At 37.3% G+C, this 21,438-nt stretch overlaps 2 protein-coding genes and 1 non-coding gene across 3 annotated transcripts; 1 reads left to right on the top strand and 2 right to left on the bottom strand.

The window, feature by feature from the left end:
- Positions 1-621: 621 nt before the first annotated feature.
- On the bottom strand, positions 622-942 carry LOC145002936 (uncharacterized). Its single transcript, XM_078962112.1, has one exon. The coding sequence runs from the start codon at positions 940-942 to the stop codon at positions 622-624; it is 321 nt and encodes a 106-aa protein (XP_078818238.1).
- A 355-nt stretch (positions 943-1,297) lies between these two features.
- Positions 1,298-4,317, bottom strand: LOC145002937 (uncharacterized). The gene is made up of 5 exons (XM_078962114.1): positions 4,008-4,317; positions 2,761-2,953; positions 2,325-2,704; positions 1,898-2,040; positions 1,298-1,777 (listed from the first exon to the last, which is right to left on the bottom strand). The coding sequence occupies exons 1-5, from the start codon at positions 4,315-4,317 to the stop codon at positions 1,298-1,300; spliced, it is 1,506 nt and encodes a 501-aa protein (XP_078818240.1).
- Positions 4,318-7,701: 3,384 nt separating this feature from the next.
- Positions 7,702-7,808, top strand: LOC145003688 (small nucleolar RNA R71). Its single transcript, XR_013662135.1, has one exon. It is a non-coding gene; the product is annotated as a small nucleolar RNA R71 (small nucleolar RNA).
- The last annotated feature ends 13,630 nt before the right edge of the window (positions 7,809-21,438 follow it).

Here is a 21,438-nt window from a genome sequence, read left to right on the forward strand (position 1 = left end):
CTGAGGAATCCCCTTATCTGTAGTGTCCGTCCCGATGATGATCCTTAGGCTAGGTCCCTTATGATAGGTGTTTAGGGACGTAAAGTGAGGATAACGGGAACGGGTAACCGGGTTATTATTGATCGATGAAATTAATAAACTTATTTATTGTGGGTTGAAAACCCTATGTGCTCACCAGGCTCCCAAGCCTGACCCACTCAGTTTCTTGTATTACAGGTAGTGGCGCATGAGCATAGGTGTGATGTTTTGGATGAGGGATTACAGATATAGGCCTATAGATATGAAATAATGTAGTAAGGCTTATATTGTACTGTTTATGCTTTTGATCTGTACGAACATGACATCCCAAGTCTTTTAATGAAATACATTTCTATGGAAATGCTTTTGATAAATCTTTATCATATTTTGTTTTGGGACAATTCCGAAACACTTTCATTTAAAATGTAACTCTGATTTTTAAACAAAGCATAAACAAACCGCTCTTTTCTGGCCGTGATTTTGGGGATGTCACAAAAGCAAACTCAAACGACGATTTGCCTCCCACAAAAGCTTCTATTTGAGGAGTCTTTAGCTTGAGTCCTTCCCACTCTACGTTGTAGCGGTTTCCTATAAATCTATCCCTTATTCAATCCGCTCTTCATTTGGCATCCCTTCTTCATAATGCTTAATTATATGCCCATTAACCTTAAAGCTTGACCTATCTTTGTTCCATAGCTCAATCACCCCATATGGATACACATGGTTAATCTTGAAAAGCCCGGACCATCGTATACACAATTTCCTAGGAAAAAGCTTCAATCTTGAGTTGTAAAGGAGAACTTTTTTACCTGCTTCAAATTGTTTATTTCCTTTCAGCCTTGTGTCATGCCATCTTTTTGTCTTATCCTTATAGATCAATGAGTTGATGTATGACTCGTTTCTCAATTCCTCGAATGCATTCATTTGCAAAAGCCGATTAGTGCAACTCACTTGATTCAAAATTACATATCTTTAAAGCCCAATAAGCTTTGTGCTCGAGTTCCACCAATAGATGGCAGTGCTTCCCATAAACTAACCTATAGGGTATGGTTCTAATGGGTGTCTTGAATGTACTACGAAATGCCCAAAGAGCATCATCGAGTTTATCCGCCCAATCTTTCCTATTACAACCTACCGATCTTTCCAAGATTCTCTTAAGCGCCTTATTCGTGATCTCGGTTTGCCCACTAGTTTTTGGATGATATTATGTTGCAAACCTATGGCGTATACCATATCTTTGTAACACCTTTTCTAGTTGATCATTAGTAAAATGGGTTCCCTAGTCGCTTATTAGTGCTTTTGGCACTCCAAATCTAAAAAATAGTCTTTTGAGGAATTTGACAACTACCCGTGCATTATTAGTAGGTAACACCTGCACTTCTCCCCACTTGGAAACATAATCTACTACCACAAGGATGCACTTATTCCCTCTAGATGATGAGAATAGTCCCATGAAATCTACACCCCACATATCAAACACCTCACATACTTGGATGTTTCTTTGTGGCATCTCACTCCTTACAGATATATTCCCCAACCTTTGATAGCAATCACATTCTCTCACATAACTAGCAGCATATTTGAAGTTTGTTGGCCAATAGAACCTTGCATCAAACACCTTTTTGGCCGTGTATTGAGCTCCATTAATGTCCTCATGCCGACCCATTGTGACAATCCCAAATATGTCATGAATCACCTTTCCAAACACGCATCTTCTAATTATCCCATCTGCACAACTTCTAAAAAGATAGGGCACATCCTATAAGTAATATTTAATTTATGAGAAGAGCTTTTTCTTTTGCTAGTGAGTTGGCCCTTTTGGAAGAAAATTGTTTGCCAAGAAATTTGCAATGTCAGCATACCAAGGCTATTCCCATACTATCATCATCAAATACTCCTTTGGAAAGCTATCACCAATGCCCTTGTTGTCCATCTCATCCCTCTCTGGATTTTCCAATATGGATAAGTGTTCAGCTGCTATGTTCTTCATTCCTTTTTTGTCCTTGATCTCGATGTAAAATTCTTGAAGTAAAAGCACCCATCAGATCAGTCTTGGTTTCGCATCCTGCTTGGCGATCAAATACTTGATAGCAGAATGGTCAATAAAAATAATTGTATTAGACAATATAAGGTAAAGGCGAAACTTCTCAAAGGCATAAACCACGAACAATAATTCTTTTTCAGTAGCGGTGTAATTCTCTAGGGCCGAGTTTAAGGTCTTGCTTGCATAGTAGATGTGTTGAAAGTGCTTATCAACCCTTTGACCAAGCATTCTTTAGAAAAATCAACTCCTAAGGCATAGTTACTTGCATCACACATTATCTCAAAAGGCAAGTTCCAATTTAGGGCAATAATGATCGGGGCATTAGTCATTTTTTCTTTTAAAATCTCAAAAGCTTCTAAGCATTCTTTAGAAAAATTAAAAGGTGCATCTTTTAAAAGTAGCAAAGTCAAAGGTCTAGTTATTTTAGAAAAATCTTTAATAAAACGACAGTAAAAACCCACGTGACCTAGAAAACTCCTAACACCCTTCTCATTAGTTAGTAGGGTTAACTTAGCAATAGTATCGATCTTTGCTCGATCCACCTCAATCCCCAATTTGAACACTTTATGGCCTAAAACGATTACTTCCTTCACCATGAAATGGTATTTTTCCCAATTTAAGACTAAATTGGACTTTTCACACCTAACATGCATCAAATCAAGGTTAGTAAGACAATCATTAAATGAGGAGCCAGATACAAAAAAAAATCATCCATAAATACTTCCATAAAATTTTCCACCATATCGTGGAATATAACCATCATGCATCGTTGAAAAGTAGTCGGCATATTGCATAACCCAAAAATCATGCTTCGATATGCAAATGTTCCACTAAAGAATGTGAAAGTCGTCTTTTCTTGATCAATTGGGTCAATCGGAATCTGAAAATTACCTGAAAATCCATCTAAAAAAACAATAATAGTAATGACCAGAAAGTCGCTCAAGCATTTGATCAATAAAAGGAAGAGGGAAATGGTTTTTGCAAGTGGCATCGTTTAGCTTGCGATAATCAATGCACACTCACCAACCGGTTACCGTTCATGTAGGTATGATCTTGTTCTTCTCATTTGTCACGACTGTCATCCCTCTTTTCTTTGGCATTAATTGAACTAGACTAACCCATTGCTTATAGGAAATTGATTATATTATCCCATCATCTAAGATCTTGACAACTTATTTCTTGACCACCTCTTGCATCTTTGGGTTCAGTCGCCTTTGATGTTGCACTACCGATTTTGTGCCTTCTTCGCGATTGATCTTGTGCGAGCCATAAGATGGACTATTACCCTTGATATTGATGATTTTCCAAGCAATGACATTTTTCCTCTTCTTTATAACGTTCATGAGATCTTCTTTTTTGGTTGGTGTGAGGTCAGAGGCAATAGTCAGAGGCTTTTGATCATCTTCTTCCAGAAAAGAATATTCCAAGTGTTTCGACAAAGTTTTGAGCTCTAATTTTGTATTCTGAACAATGAACGCGTCATGTGTCACAATAAAACTCGTTGTGTTCTATCCAGTTAACCCGTTAGGTCTCATTTTTGCGATCCAACATGCCGTGTTGAGCTCCTCAATACGCCGTGTTGTGTTTGCAGCATGCCTTGTTAATTATTCATATTCGCTTTCTTCAAGTAGCCGTTCTATCTCCTTTAGATTTCTTTCAACATCAAAATCATCTTCTGAAATATAGGTGGATATACTTGCCTCGTATTCCGCTAATTCTTTTCCATTAACTCTTCCACAATATCCACCGAGAAGGCTTTGTCGTCACCGAACCTAGAATGCTTCATGGATCGATCCACTCCAAATGTGATTGAATCATCTCCTACCCGGAGAGTAAGTTTAGAGACTCTTATGTCCACTATGGTGCAAGAGGTGTTTAAGAAAGGTCTTCCAAGAATAATAGGCACTTGATGGTCTTCTTCCATATCTAGCACTATGAAATTGACAGGAAACAACGAACTTATTGACTTTTATCCATAGATCTTCACATATTCCCCTTAGAAACATCATTGTCTTGTTTTCTAGATGAATCACCATTCGAATGGGTCTCAGCTCCGGAAGATTCAACTTCTTGAAGAAAGAATAATTCATACGGTTCACATTAGCCCCCAAATCAGCCAATGCATAACTTGTAGCCAAATTCTCGAATTGACATGTCAAAGTCAAACTCCACAGATCACCTATCTTCTTTGGCAATTTCTTTAACATTGCGGCCAAGTAATTCTCGTTTAAGACTACTTTAGTTGCTTCCCCCATCTTCCTATTCCTGAGAAGGTCATTCAAGAATTTAGCATACCTGGGCATTTGAGATACCACCTCGATGAATGGAATGCTTATTTGAAGGGCCTTGATGTGCTCTAAAAACTTCTTATAGTCTTCATTCTGTTTATATTTTCTAGCTCTGCTCGGGAATGGCAATGGAGGATGGTAAGGCTTAATTGGAGGGTTATTTTTTTCTTTAGATGAAAAACTGGCCGTGTTCTTCTCCTGAACACGGCGTGTTGAGTCGTCTGTTTGCGATTCTTGAGTTTCTTTTCCTTTTTCCTACACCATTCTTGGATCTTCATTCGGGATTGGGGTCAAGGGAGTGTCACACCCCCAAACCTGAACGGCGGAAACGTTCGGGGGCGGATGACTTCATGTGGTAACGTAACAAATGAATACATAGTAAAGAAAGCAATACAACCATCATATATATAATTGAAAGTTTACATTTGTCAAAAGTTACATGTTCAAATCCAATTACAATATGATGTCAAAATATGAGATTAAACTGGCGCCGCAGCATCCCTTCATCAAAAGCATAATGATACCTGTAGTTACTAAATCCCTGGGACATACAAGTAATTTTGAAAGAGTAGATCAGCATTTAAGCTGGTGAGTTTCATAAGTATTTAATGACAATGTTTGTATGAAATGAAATGTCTTGTCCTTGTTGGTTTGTGTTTAGAAAATCCTATATTTTCTACTAGTATAAAAGTAGTCTTCCTTCAAGACCAAAGTCTGTTTCCAAAAATTGTATGTAAGTGTAAAAATAACTAATAAGTTTGAAAACCTCATAAATCAATGTATTTTTAATACCTCATGTGAGTTTTATAACCATACTATTGACTCGGAATGCCTATACATAATGTTCTTTAGGCGTTGGAATGTTATGACGTTTGTCACCCCAAATGGTGGACTGTAGCTAACAGTCAGGGCGCGGGTTGTCAAGCTTGTATAGATCTATACACAAACACCATGCTCCCCCTCCAAGGGATTCTGGTATATAATACAGGACTTGAAATGTGTACTCGAACGTACGTGAAGTTAATGTCTCACAGAACCGTAGTATAAAAACAGATTTACGTGTTAAAATGTTCATTTGCTGTTGTATATGAAAGTGATTTCTTGAAAATCATGTTTCTAGTATGTAAAAGTTAGCAATATCCTCATAAAACTATACATATTATAGTTTTCTAAAAGTGTGCCTCGTTTGTTTTAGAATATCTAGAAAAGGAATCACTTGTTATGAAAGCATAGATTTTTGTAGAGCCTAAGATAGACACATATACTTTAAATCTAGGAAAAATGTTTAGTTTATACATGCACTACAACAATTTATAGTTTTAAAGATAGAATGCTATTGTAATATATTTTTTATACGGGAGTTTCCTATAAAGTTTATACATCACATATGATTCTACTTAATTAAAGTGTATAATAATCTTTATATATATAACACCCGATAGTAGTCGTGTGTTTTACTTGTATTTCCCCCCCCCCCCCCTAGAAAGCATATAAAAGCGTTTAGAATATTTAAAAAAGGTTAATTAAGGGGTATGAACTCACTTGAAAGTTTGAAGATAGCGAGATGGAAAAACCGGGCAGAGTTTCGTCTCGGGAAACGGATTTGTCTCGGGATTCTCGGGAGTAAAATCGACCTTCGGGACTTGCACAAAATGACCAGGGCTTCGGGGTAGTGCGGGCACGGAAATCGAGGCAATATCATGAGAGAAATGAGAGGAATGGGGTAAATTTTCCGGAACCCTCGCATCTCTATTTATAGGAGGCTGAGAGGCCTCGTTACGCGGGGCGTACGCACGTACGCTGGGCGTACGCGTACGTCATGTGTGACCGAGTCCTCGACTGCCTCGGAGCTCGGATGGGACGGGTCGGTAGTTCGCACAGGCGTGACGTGGACGATCCGAGGCCAAGGCCTTCGCGTACGCGGGGCGTACGGGGTTACGCGGCCCGTAACTCGGATGAGTACACTGACTCCCCCTTCGGATAATACCGGATTTTGAATTAAATAAATATATAATTTATTTAATAAACTTCAAAAATTCATATCTTCTTCATACGAACTCCGTTTTCGACGTTCTTTATATCCCCGCGAAGGTGAGACCATACTCTACAACTTTCATTTAGATTCCGTCGGCAAACTCCGACATTATTTTTATTATTTATTTATAAAATGTCGTGATTAAGAAATTTCTTTAAACAATTCATAACTTCTTTACCTGACGTCGGTTTTTGTTAGAATTTTTACCGCTGAAATACCAATGTCGAGACCTTCGATTCTCGTTTAGGTCATTCCGGCCAAAAGTCGCTCGATCTCCGATTCGAGTTTTTAGTTGTTTGTTACTAAGCCGAATTTGGAAAAATCTTAACTTCAATATACGAAGCCGGGTTTGGGCATTCTTTTTACGTACGATCCTGGTTTAATGATATAAAACATAGTAGGTAGTTAAATAGAAACTTTTTGGACATTTTATTATCAACGTTAATTTTATTAACTCAAAAGTGGTTACAATACTTGACCTATTAGGCCATTACAAAGAGTTGAAATATCGGGTTGTCACAAGGAGTGACTATTTTACCGCTCATAGTTGTCGCATATTTATATATGCCCCTCTCGTATTTTTCTCGGTGTTGCTTAAAAGTCCACCCAATGAACTCTCGTTAAGTTGTTGTGCAAGTTGCCCTAATTGCTTCTTGATGTTAAGGATCGAGGCTTGTTGATTTCTCATCAATGCTTGCTGGTCCTTAATCCTTTCTTGTTGCTCTCGTATTGCCATGTCGGTCTCGTCATGTCTTTTCTCGAATGAAGATGCAAATTGTGTAAGCATAGCTTCAAAATCCATCTTCTTCTCTTGTATCGGCTCTTCTCTTTGATAAATCCCTCGTGTGTTTTGTTTGTATTTCTCCTCCTTCACCTTCTTGTACTCGTATTAGGGTAGCCATTCCTTCTTAGATTTCCTCTAATCTTCATCAAACCTATCCCCGCTTGAATAACATACTTGAGCTTTTCGGTTTCCGTTCTCGTCAAAGTCACAATCTTTGGTAAGGTTAAGCCTGGTACAATTATCACACCCAATCCATATGGCGTGGATGGATTTGTCCATCTTTATCGTCGTACGATCCATACTTTCCAACTTGGCCATCATTGCGGCCATATCATCCGAAACTAAGTTTACTGTTCCTCTTGTTGAGTTGTGTCTTAGGTTTTGATATTCTCTTGAGTGTTTAGAGAATTTTTCAATCAACTCTTTTATAACCGCAGGTGCCTTCTTCGCGAGTGGTCCTCGGGAGTCAAGGAGCTGTCTGGCTGTAACATTCACTCCATCATAGAAGATAGAGACCTCTTGTTGAACTTTAAGGTCATTCTATGGACAGCTTCTCAGCAACCCTTTGTACCTTTCCCATGCTTCATAGAGTGACTCGCCTCCTTGTTGTTTGAAATTTGCGATTCCTTTCTTTAATTTTGAGACATTCGAGGGAGGATAAAACTACTGAATGAACTATCGCGTATATTGGCCCATGTTGTTATAGATCCTGGAGTTAGTGCCTTTAACCTGTCCTTCGTGGCTCCTTTGAATGTAACCGGTAACATTCTAAGTAGCACAGTCTCGCGTGGCACGTTGGGGATGTTGAAGTAGTCGGCTATGTCGTCAAGCTTGTCAATGTGTTTATAAGCATCTTCGCGATCCTTCCCGAAGAATAGGATTTCCTTCAGTTGAGTGAGAATGTGACCCTTTAATTCAAAGTTTGCAGTTGCTAGAATGGCGGGCTGAACAAGACCTGGTCCAATATCCTCACACATCTTCTTATTTTACTCCTCCATGGTTATATCTGCAATGTTTTCTCTAATTGAACATACAAGTATTGAACATCAAAAGGAAAACCCTAATAGCACTAGTATAATTTTGTAAATAACAACTAGGGTTAGCAAACATACATTTGATTATTATGTTGCAATAACAATGAAAATCCATGTCTTCTTCAACCTTGAGAGAAAGCGTCACAAGTGTCACACCTTTGATGGTTCACACCCAAAATAAGCAAGAGGATAAGAGAGGAGAGAGGGGAGGAAGCTTGAGATTTTTGGCTATCCTTCTAGGGTTTAGAGTGGCCGAAATTATGAAGCCCTATAGGTTTATTTATAGTGCATATATGATACACTGAATAACCCTAATTTGAATAAAATATTATTAATTTACATTGATAATTATCCACCTCCATAATTATCCATATGGGATAATCTAGAAACCCTAATTATACTTAGGAATTTCTTTCACCACATTCCTAAGAAGGTTCTAGAACCTCTTATTCAACTATTGAACATTTGCACTTCAGTCCCTACATTTTCAATTAATTCTTTTAATCCCGAAATTAATTCCAATTAATTTCTGACTATTTATTAATTAAATAATATGATTTATAATTAATATATTATTTTCATAATACATTAATAAATCAATTATTTTAATTTATTAATCAAATAATAAATTAAACCTCTCTCTCCAAATGTTACATGTCTAGTTGCTAGTTATGATGCAACCCAAAAGGACTGTGCTACTACTAATTCAAGTATATACCAATTATAGTTATGGGCTTAGACACCTAATCAAACACATGCAACATACACTAGATAATTCTTCGAATGCAAGGTCTCACACTACAACAGTTGGACTCAAACAAGTGACGGTTTGAAACGACCCAAAAATACGACCCAAAAATTTTTGTTTTTAATATAATCAAAACTGTAATCAGAGTATCATATAATAAAACCATGCGTGATGTATTCCAAAACATAATAAAATACTGTGCGGAAAACTGTATCATACTACATCAAATCAAACAACTAAATCAATCCCAGGCTAAAGCTGAGGCGGTGGTGTGTGCGATGCCGTCATCCCGAGCTCTTCCCTTTGCTTGCGGAAGTACCTGAAACCAAAACTGAAACTGTAAGCACAAAGCTTAGTGAGCTCCCCCAAAATACCACATACCATACAATAACAATATCATATAAACACATAACGGGCCTTGCCCACTGCATCGGGACGAAGCCCGGAAACTGCATCGGACCGAAGTCCGGAACTGACTGGGACCTTGTCCCCTGCATCGGACCAAGGTCCGGAACTAACTGCATCGGACCGAAGTCCGGAACTGACTGCATCGGACCGAAGTCCGGAACTGAGCATAGCATAGCATATCATAACAACTAGCATGAACACATATACTGCATACTACATCGGGCTGTAGCCCGGAACACATAATACATAACACATAAAACATAGCTCACAAATCCTGTCTGAGCCACGAAGGCATCAAACATACTAACTACTGCATCGGATCAAGTCCGGAAACTACTGCTAACTGGACGGGCCGACATTGTGGCCTTAGACCCGTCCCTACTGGAAGGAAACTCACCTCGTAAACTGGCGGCTGAGTGTGTGTCTCTGAAAGCTAACGGCTGCTGCTCCTGAATCTCCTCGGCTACAAGTCCATGAACACACTCAATCAAATACTAAACACTGCACTTGGGGTAAAATGACTCTTTTACCCTTGGTCAAAGTCAACTTACTTTTGGGGCTGACTCGCCGAGTTGGGCCGCCCAACTCGCCGAGTCTCACTCTCACTTCCAACTCATACTCACTGCGACTCGTCGAGTGTGGCATCGACTCGACGAGTACCCTCTTGATCCAAGAACTCAGACAATCTTCATCCGACTCGCCGAGTCGTATGAACAGACTCGACGAGTTGTTCTTGATCCTAAGGAGATTGCCTTGGACTCGCCGAGTTGTATGAACAACTCGTCGAGTCCCTCCATCACTGAGTCTACCCTCAACTCGCTGAGTCCACTCTCTAACTCACTGGGTGCACTCGGCATTGCTAAAAACGAAGGAATCAGGGACTCGCGACCCGACTCGCCGAGTCGCTCATCCCGACTCGCCGAGTCGCTACCATGCAGCTAGTTTTTACTCGATTTCTCTTGAATCCAACACATGCAAATGATAGATCTGGGTCCAATAAGCTGTTTTACCACGTAAAGTTTCCAACTTTACGTGCACAACCTCATGAATAAGGGAAATAAGGCTAAAAGATGCACAAAATGAGTAGATCCATGGCTAATATGCAATGTAACTCCAAAAAGACAGTAGATCTGGGCTCTACAACACCCCAACATTCAGATCCAAAGGTATTTCGACTTATTAAGACATTCATGCAAACATAAGGCTTGGAACAAACATCAAATAGCTCTTAGAAGAGCTCTAATGGAAGTTTAAAGCATATAACAAGAAGGGAACTCCGAAAATACCTCAATAAACTCAGATTTGCCCTTGGATCTTTGCACTACAATTCGTTTCCTTGCTTCTTTCTTCTTCTCCTTCTTCACACCTTCACAAAAATGGCACCAAATCACTTATAAGCTCTCAAGGGAGGATTAGGGTTCCCTCACTGTGTTCTCAGGGTGAAAGTGGCGAGAATGAGGCTATAATGTGGTTTAAATAGTGGGCAAACTCGGGGATTTAGGGTTTCACCCAGACGGACGGACTCGCCGAGTCCGGGATATGGACTCGCCGAGTCCCCGGCTCCCGCGTGCACAAATACGCGACCCAACTCGGCGAGTCAGGCTAGAACTCGCCGAGTCCCTCTTGAAAACTTAGACAATTAACAATTAATTAACATACCGGGAACGGGTCGTTACACGGTTGGACTCAAACAAGAGTTGCACAATAGATTTAAACCTAACATTCTAAAACGATCTAACTTCTGTAACATGTAACCTAGAATATTCTCTTGGTAGTTAACTAGTATTAGTAGTGGTTTCAAAAATCATGAAGCAAGCAACATTCGAGCATTGAGTTCTAACCAGAGCACTGCCTAACATGCCATCCTAACGTACCATCTATAATCCAAACTAGCATGTTGTTTTAGAGGCTCATATAATAGACATAGCAAGGCATCTCCCTAACACCATTTAGACCAGACCCTTAGCCCCAATCTAGCTTACTATTCATATATTCACATAATGAAAATAAATAAACATGTATGGGTGTTTTATGAACCTTACTTGAGCTCGGCCGATTGAATGCATCATATCCCTTCTTTCTAGTAGTAATCTCTTTAGAAAAATCATTTCTTTTATGAAAAACTTACCAAATCCTTAGTTTGAGTTAAAAAAAAAACACCCGAGAGTGTTTTTGAATCCCTCAAACCAAGACTCTGATACAACCTTGTAACATCCAAAAAATCATAAGTAAAAATATGGTTTTTAAGTTAACCAAAACCATCTAATATTCATATCAACCATCAAAAGTATGTGAATGTGAAAATAGCTATCAAAATACAATCCTAAAATCATAAAAATATTGGACACGAGTGGACACTTTGCCATCAGGCCATGCCCTTGCCCTTCGAACCGAAATTACCTTAAACATAAACTTAAACCGTAAGCACAAAGATTAGTTAGTTTCCCAAATACCAGATACCATACATCATACATACATATCATACTAAAACATATAACATGCCTATTTCACCCCTGAGTCGCTTTTGACTCCTTCGGTATCTTTCAACCGATATGGGTCTATTTCACTTCTACAACTAAACATACATTCATACTAGTAAGAGTCACAAAGAAAGAAAACACATACAAGCATATCAGTAAGTGTCACAAAGACCACGACTATCCTATAACATAATTCAATGGGCCGACATTGGTGCCTTCAACCTATAAGTACAGTGAGGAGACCCACCTCAATATGAAGATAACAAATCACACTCTCGGGTTGCTACTACCATGGATCCTCACACTGAACAAATCTAGAATTAACCCTAGTAAATAATCATGGTAATAACCCATAATAAATGGTCCATATCATATTCTAACATGCTAAGGGAAAAAGACCATTTTATCCTTCCCTTAATTGACCCATCTAACCATGGACCAAACCCATAACAATCGGATGCCCAAAAATGGCCCAAATGACCTTTTAGTGAGTACGCCAAGAGTACACCATGCATAGGCCCAACATATTGGACTATCACTAAAAGGGAACATGGGCAGAACTTGTTACGCAGAGCATACCAAGATCGTACTCATCAGATGTCCAAATCTTGCTATTAAGCTCTTAATGCTTAAAGACCTTTCATCCAACTTAGAGAAATCAACCTAAGGAACATCTTAACTAATATATTCAACAACTTGATGCCTTTACATGGTTCAAAGAAGCCTAAAACCAAATTCTAACCTTCTAACTTCATGTTATGAACCACAACTCATGCATGGTTGAACTAAATCCGTCAATATACTATTTTTATGCATTAGACACCTCAAAAACATCAAGATATACTAACCTAATCTTCTGGAGTAACTTTTACTCATATGAATCAACCCATGGGACCAAAATATGTCAGAAACCCCAAGCTAACTAGATCTAAGAAATGCATCATCAAGGTTGGGACTTAATACCTCTAAAAGGATGATCAAGATGAACAAGGTCTGGATCTACACGCTTCAAACCAATCAATGCTTCTTCGATTAGCTCCTCATTCTTCAATATGTACCAAAAACACACCAAATCACTCAAAATGCTCAATACTCTCTCAAATGGGACTAGGGTTTCAAGGGGATTGTTTTGGGACATTAGAGGTTGGTGGTGAGAGAGGCCTTGAGGTCATAAGGTGTTTAAATAAGGTCCAAACCCTAAAATTCAAGGTTTTGCATTATGCATAAGTACGCTAAGTGTATTCATATGCAAGTCTAGCATACGCGAAAGAATCCATGATCACATAAAATGAGTTACGTATAACACTCGTGTTTCTCGCTAACCATTAATAAGATGATGTAATAGTTAGGGTCAACAATTATAAACTATTTGATGTAATAAAGAAGAATTATGAGAATATTATATGTTTCGTGATTACTATAATATAATAAAATAGGAAATATCAGTCGAATTGTCCGTAAATCATGAAAATAAGTGCGCTAATATATATATATATATATATATATATATATATATATATATATATATATATATATATATATATATATATATATATATATATATATATATATATATATATAATGTACACATCATCCCGATCCCGAAAAATATATATTTCGTAGAAATCCGACTCCGTATGAATTAGATATGATTTAAGATAGGAATTTTGAGAAAAATAATATAAAAAACGGAGTCCAGAGACAGTTATGATTTTAGCAAAATCATCTAATTTTATAAAAATATCGACGAAAAATAAAGTCAAAATTAGCCGACGTAGTCTATATAAAAGTTGTAGATCTCATCGATAGTTATGCATGGATATAAAGAACTTCAAAAATGGAGTTCGTATGAACAAGTTATAATTTATAATATCATATTTACGTATTAAAATAAAGTGTGTGTGTGTCAGTCTATATATATATATATATATATATATATATATATATATATATATATATATATATATATATATATATATATATATAGTGAGAGAACGTAAAAACACTCTTTTTATATCATTGTTCTGCACTAAATTTTGTATCCACAACTTTATGTCATTTTTCAGCAAAGAATAAATGAATAGCTACACCTTAAAACAAAAATTAGAATTTACTACAAAAACACATACATAAATTTATAATAGAATAATAAGATTCTAATGAATATATGAATAATCAAACGTTAATATTCAAATTAGAATTACTTCAATAACATATTAGAATTACGTTATCACACTATTAGAATTTACTACGAAAACACACACACACACACACACACACATATATATATATATCATTAGAAAAGTATCGACGATGCGGTCATTATAAGACTAATATTGAATACTTTCGATATTAGTGTAGTACGAATATCATTAAATCTTTTAAAATACTATTATAAGGGGGCGTTTGGTCATTTAAATAACTATAAAATCGTTTAAGTTACTATAATGGGTAGCTTTTAAAAATTTAATTACTATAAATATGATGCTCTAGGCTCTCATATTTCTTGCACCGTTCTCATGATTCAATATTTTTCTCTTCTTATTCCCGAGCATTTCGATCCCTCGTGATTCAACTTCTGTTTCTGTAATTTTAGTATAGTAAGTTGAGCATTGAAGCGCTACAAGAATCTTTTTAGATGAAAGATTCAACGGTGAAGTTCTAGCCACTGAGTTCTAAGTTTTCGCTAGAAACCATGTAAGTTGAGCTACACCTATTACGCTTTAACTTTAACTTATGTTTAAATTCATTATCATTATTATGAACCTATAAAAAAGAGTTATCGGTGATTCCAAGTTGTTATAGTGATTGATCTACTTACGGGGATGATGACAAGGCTAGATTTAGTGAGGTGTTTAAAGTGGGTTTCCAAACAGTATACTATGTATGCCAAAAGGACCCTATCTCCGATATGATTTTACCTGGTTATCCCTTATCAGCTATAGATCAGTAGACTTTGGATTAATGATAAATCTAGAGTAATAATTAGTCACAATAAATATTTGACTAAGACTCAGTGATAATGATACTAGGTTGCGTCAAAGGAAAATACATTTGCTAGAAGTAAAGCATTGTTTGAATTTTGAGTCGTCTATAACAAGTGAGTGTATAGTTACTTTCATCTTACACCAAGATACAAAGTATTTAAGATAATTACAAGATATATGTGCCTATTATCTGTGGTCCTGATATCTATGCTAAATGAATAATTTATACATGTTTTACTTTATTTAAACTGTATCTGTATTTTTTTATAACTATAAATATATTGGGTAAATATGGGCAGATGAAAGATGATATAGATGATGAGATATGAAAGATAAAATATATGATGAGAGGCCTTGACTTTAGAGATGATCCAGTCATCTAGCAGAGTATATATAACGCCCACAAACTATTCTAGACAGTCCAGTGGAACGTTGGTAGGCTCGCAACCAGTAGGTGTTTTTGAACTAAATGTTCACCAAGTGTTCCATACCCCCGTGGTTGCCGTATTGACATAAATTGCTAAGGAATCCCCTAAGCATTATTTTCTATCCCGAAAATAATCTTTAGGATAGGTCCCTTGAATTAGATGATTTAGGGACAAAGATTGAGGATAACAGGAACTGGTATTCAGGTTGAATGATTTGATGAAAATAAAGATTTAATTATTGTGGGTTGAAAACCATATGAGCTCACCAGGCTCCCAAGCTTTACATACTCATTTTATTCTATTATAGGCAGTGACACAAGAGCACAGGTATGATGAACAAATGAGAGATTTATGGATTATAATCTAGTAGAATAATAGATGTTTGTAAGGCCTACACTATTTCCATTTATGCTTACGTACTGTATTGACGATGACATCCCAACGTTTTTAATATAATTAAAATATATTTCTTTAGAAATGCTTCGATAATATATTTATCATATTTGGAGAACAAATTCCGCAATATTATTCTTCAAATGGATACTCTGATTATAAATAAAGAATAAACAAATTGGTTTTTTTGACCGTGAAATTGGGGATGTCACATTACGCACAATGTAACTATCGGTTACGCTGATCGTAATGGCCTTTCATGCACTAAACAAGTATTTAAAACTTGAGAAATCTACCTGGGAACTGGGCGTCACACCCACCTTCACACATATATAAAGATCATGGAAAACAGTTTTAAGACGAAGAAGTTATTAAGATTATAAGTTGTAAGAAAAACCATCCCAAGCTATAATGGAATCGACCATGAAGGCTTCTGATGTACAACCACCATGACGCAACAAGGTCCATTCCACAGCAAAGTGAGGGAAAATAGTGATGCAGACGAATTTCTTCATCGTAAGTGATAGGCAACATACTTTGCCCCCATGTCGCGGTATATGGGTACCGCAGCGCAGTGGGAAAAGTATGATGTTATAGGAATTTGGCACTGCGACTCAACAAGAGGTTGGACACAGCTTAATAGTGTGTACCACGATGCGGTAAAGGTATGATTGGAATGCAATTTTGAGACTTATTAATATATCTGTTAGAGTTCATTCTCTCCAAAAATACACCCCAAACCCTCTAGAGCCAAGCTCCAACGAGCTGGAGGGTGGAGAAGGGTCAAGTGACGACCTTGTGTGTTTGTGGCAAGGTTAAACATCAAAAGCTTCTAAGGCAAACATTTTCTCTATTTTCTAGTTAGGGCTTTAATGTTATATTGGTGATTTTATCTAATTATGTTAGACTGTTCTAAGAAAGCTTGTTAGTAATGTTTAATAAAGTATTTAGAAGCCTTGAGCAAGATTTGTGTATGTTTTGTATGGTGAAATCCTTATATGTGAAGTTAGGGTTTGGAATCCTAATTAATGGGAGTTAATGCAATAAATTAGATTTTAATGAATTAGGTAGTATTTGATGATTAACTCATTGGTTGGAAAAAATTAATAGGTAGGGAGTTAGATGATAGAATTTATGATCTATTAAGTGGTAATTTTGAAAAAGAAATTCATTAAGCTCTTAATAGGCTAATACATGTTCTAAGGGACTTGACATGCTGTATGAATAGGCCTTGAGCAAAAAAGATGGATCAAGATGCATTAACCGAAGAATGGAGCCATGGGTAATTAGTCTTCACTGATTAACAATGTGAGTTATAACTCTCATTCTCACTCTCACTCACACTCTCTCTAGATTATAATTATATGTATATAATTATGTATGTATCTATGTATGTATGTATTGGTTAGATGTAGATGAAGAAAAAATATAAATATATGTTTGAAATCATGTATTAGAGCATGTACATTTTTGAAATCTTGTATGATAATATGCATGTATACTAGAGCATGCCTGGTTAGATGACAATGGTATTTGCTAAATACCTTAGAGATGGTAGAAAGAGATAGAATATTATTATATGTACTATAATCATATAAGTGAGTTAATGGTATTGTGTAGAATACCTAACAGATATGAGAAGAAGATAAAGATTACATAATTAATAAGTTAAGTACTAGATGAGTAGTAGAAGATCTCTTGATGGAGTAGATAAATAAAATGTCAATAGGACAAGTGTTATGTGATGGGTGACATAAAAGAGCTAGATAAATGTAGAACGATGATTCCTTCAAGAATGATTTAGAGATTCCTTTGGGAATAAGAGTATGATTCCTTCGAGAATTAGATTATGGTTCCTTCTGGAATATATATAGATGATTCCTGTGAGAATGAGTTTGTGTATGGTTAGAGAAGACAGATGAAGGGTTCCATGGGTGGAACAAGGTAAGAGAGTTCTTTAAGAACTTAGAGATAACCTGAGAAGGACTTAGAATAAAGAATCCATGAGGGATTCAAGAGAAGAAGAATGTTAAAGGGATCCGTGAGGGATCAAGATAAGGGGTTATATGCAGATGGTTTTTCCTGGTAAGATTAGAAGTATGTTGTTCCCCTATATGAGAGATGAAGTTATCATGTAATACTGGAGCATTTGGGTTTAGTTGAGAATAAAGATATGAAGTTTGAGCAAAGTATGTGATAAGCATGCTAAGAGTAAGAGAAGTATGAAGAGCAGAGTAAGAATATGAGAATAGCATGCAAAGAATGTGAGATAAGAGTAAGGGACAAGTAAAGAGATGAAGAAAGATAAGTATATGAGAGGGGTAAATATAGAAAAGAATAGAGCATGAGGAAGGTATGATATGAGATGGTAAGAGTTGTAGATAAAGTATATGTAGAGTGTGAGATGAGCCTAAGAAGAGGCAAAGAAAGAGTATGAGATGAGTCTGAGAAGAGGCAAAGAAAGAGTATGAGATGATGTAAAAATATAAGAGTAGAAGAGTATAGAGTGTGATATAGATGAGATGAGAATGCACAAGAAAAAAAAGAGAAGAGATAGAGTGAATGAGAAAGAACAATAAGTATACCATGAGAAGAAGAGATTAGATTGCAAAGTGTGTGAGAGAAGATAAAAGAATGTTATAGATGGTAAAGAAAGAAAGGTAAGAGGAAGAATATGAGAACATGAAAACAGAGATAATATAACTCACCAGACTTTGTTTTCTGATGTTGTAGAGATGTTTCATGTTTTGCAGGTTCAAGTAGCAGTCGTTGTGTGTGAGAAGATAGGGGCACAAGGACTTAGACTATAAGTGTACTTACTTTACTTTTTCCTTTTTGTTCTATTGATGATTTTATTGTAAACCCAAATATTCCCTAGGATGTAATTTTTTTATGAGTTAATAAAATTCCACAAAATTTATAGAAATAACTATTATGATTTACTCATAAGATTGGCATTGTCTCTAACTCTTATAAATGTCAAAAAAAATGCTGAAAAATGAGACAACCTTCAAGCTCCCCCTTTAATTGACTTGGGTCCTAAAAATGTGATTATAGTTTGAGCATGAGAAACAGAAGGTTTATCGAGGGATCACATGTGCAATACATACATGTCACATGGTTGTCCGCATTGGGGGTCCCGTTGTACATTTTCATGTTGGAAAGTCATGTGTCATTTATGGAATTCCATATTCGTTAAATTCTTTTATGAACCATAACAAATGAACTTTATGGAAGTCATAAATGGTATTTGATTTAGGATGAAGAGTAGTCATCATTATTATCGACGTAGTCTCAAAGTACCCATCATTTACATTCATTCATAGGATTTATTTGGTTGGAACACTAGCCCTTATACTCCTAAACTAGCACCCATGCTCATGTTCTCCTTCATTCATTGGTATTTCTCCCAGAACACAACTTAGTCTAAATATACCTTAAATTCTTCATTTTTATTGGTTGATGTACTTGGCGTACATTAAGGCTTATTAATCAAAGACGATATTTTGATTTATATTTTTCCTGTTGTTTTCAACGATCTAGAGGTAGTGATAGGAACCTCCATTATTATGTTGAGCCTACTGTGATAACAAGTGTGAGAATATGAATGAGGGTCGGTGTTTATAGTGAGGTTATGGGGTGTATGGGACAGGAAACGATTCCCTTGTTGGACTCACAAGGTTTTGTCATTCTTAGGATTCATTAAGGTTGTGGTTTTCAAGATGTTCGCTCGGATGATGCTAATTATGTGACCCATGTTCGGCTGAATTGCTTCAACTGATATATGGTGTTCAAATTTTGTAATGTTTGATGTATGAGATCATAAAAAGAGAGAAACCAACCATATTATGGGAGCTCCTGAGAATATGCTTTGACAGTCAAGTTAACGTTGAGTAGAGCTAAGATGTATTAAGAAAGAGATAAAGGGAATAAGATTTAGGTGTTATCCGTTTTCATGGTTTTGTGGTTCTATTTATAGTGAAAGTGTGTAGCGCTCTGATTCCAGGTATGAATTTAAATAAAGAATAATTGGCCTTATGTCCTACTCGGCGAGTTGGTTGCCCTACTCCTCGAGTAGCAGCGAGAATAGAATGCGTGTTTAGTGACCTACTCGGCGACTCCACTAAGGGACTCGGCGAGTAGGAGATGGTAGATGAAACCCTAAATTCTGGGGGTTTTACACCCTATTTAAAGGATCATTTGACTCCACCAGCCTCCCCTTACTGCTTCTTGTCCCTCTCAAACCCTAAATCGTGTGTGTGTGTTCTTTGGTGTGTTCAAGCTTGGAGGAGTAACCTTGGAGAAGGAAGCACTTGAGGTAGCAAGGAAAAGCAAGGCCAAGAACTCGTGGGAAGCTAAGGGATTTCCTCAGTCATCACTCTCTGGAAGGTATTAGGCTGTTCCTTAAGCTTATTTTCTCTTTTGAACCTCTCTTGGATGGATGTTATGAAGGGCTCTCCATGTTTAAGCTAAGATCTGAAGTTGTAACTTTAGATCTGGACTTCCCTTGACCTCTAGATTCATAAAGTTCCCAGCTTGTTCAAGGATGAGACTCTCCCAAGGTGTAAAACTCCATTAAGAGCTTAGGTTGATCATATAGGGCCTTTAGAGCCTTGCATGTGCATAAAGTTTGCAACTTTACGTGATAAACATGCCTTAGGAGCATGGATCTGTAATCTGGGACCTTGCCATGGCTTAAAACGCATCTGCATAGATTAAGAACTGCAAGGACTCAGCGAGTTGAATGAACAACTCGGCGAGTCCGTTGAAGATGGCCATGAACTCGGCGAGTTGGATGAACAACTCGGCGAGTTCGTTGAAGATTGCCTTGAACTCAGCGAGTTGTTAGAAGACTCAGCGAGTTGCCTAGGGTTTCTTCCAAATCTTGGCCACGTATGAACTCGACGAGTTAAAAGGGAACCTCGACGAGCAAATCAAGGATTTCACGACTTCTCGAATTCAGGAAGAACTCAGCGAGTCGGTGACCTGCACTCGGCGAGTCAAGTCAACATAGAATGTTGACTCTGACTGTGGACTTTGACTTGGACCAAGGGTTGACCAGTTGAATTCTGTTGGTTTCTGGTAATTGGGAGATTTATAGAAATGGTTGTATGGTACATATAGGTGGTGGTGTTCGTGTTGGACCCGGGAGTTGAGCTTTCTTATTTCCGATGACAGTTGCGAGGTGAGTTATCCTCACTATACTAAGGGATCTAAGGCACCAAGGCCGACCCATTGGATATGATATCCTAGTAGTTGTATTATGTTGAGTATGAGTTAGTAATGCATGCTAGAGGGTAGGCCTGTAGGACTACCTGTGATACTGATCGATTGCATGTATGTGCATTATCTGTTACATGTTGATATGTTATGTGGGATGGGTTGAGGTTGTACTGCTCCGTGCGGTAGCCAACAAACCCTAGAGTATTCCAGATATTATCTGAGGGCCCGGTAGGCATTCCAGACTCATACTGAGGACTTGAGAGCATTCCAGATACGAGTTGAGGGCCCGGTAGGCATTCCAAACTCGTACTGAGGGCTCGGTGGCAATCAAGATGTGAGCTGAGAGCCCAGTAGGCATTCCAGACTCATACTGTAGGCCCAGGGGTATTCCAGTCTGTAAAGTTGTGGACCCGCTATGTGCTGTTCTGCTCAGTTTGTTATGATATGTTATGGTGTGACAGGGTTATGTGGACTGTATGTGTATCGGTATTTTGGGGGTAACTCACTAAGCTCTTGGGCTTACAGTTTCAGTTTATTGTTTCAGGTACCTCAGGGGATCGCGGCAAGG

The sequence above is a fragment of the Lactuca saligna genome, chromosome 6 (genome assembly GCF_052625555.1).
Source record: "Lactuca saligna cultivar CGN05327 chromosome 6, ASM5262555v1, whole genome shotgun sequence".
Taxonomy (NCBI): Eukaryota; Viridiplantae; Streptophyta; class Magnoliopsida; order Asterales; family Asteraceae; genus Lactuca; species Lactuca saligna.

What these genes read in the sequence shown, in the direction of transcription:
- LOC145002936 (XM_078962112.1), bottom strand. Translation starts at nt 942, where the DNA reads ATGAATGCATTCGAGGAATTGAGAAACGAGTCATACATCAACTCATTG.
- LOC145002937 (XM_078962114.1), bottom strand. Translation starts at nt 4,317, where the DNA reads ATGGGGGAAGCAACTAAAGTAGTCTTAAACGAGAATTACTTGGCCGCA. An exon ending in TGAGATAATGTGTGATGCAA is followed by an intron (nt 2,041 to 2,324) that starts GTAACTATGCCT and finishes TTTTACTTCAAG; the next exon opens with AATTTTACATCGAGATCAAG. An exon ending in AGGAGTATTTGATGATGATA is followed by an intron (nt 1,778 to 1,897) that starts GTATGGGAATAG and finishes TATTACTTATAG; the next exon opens with GATGTGCCCTATCTTTTTAG.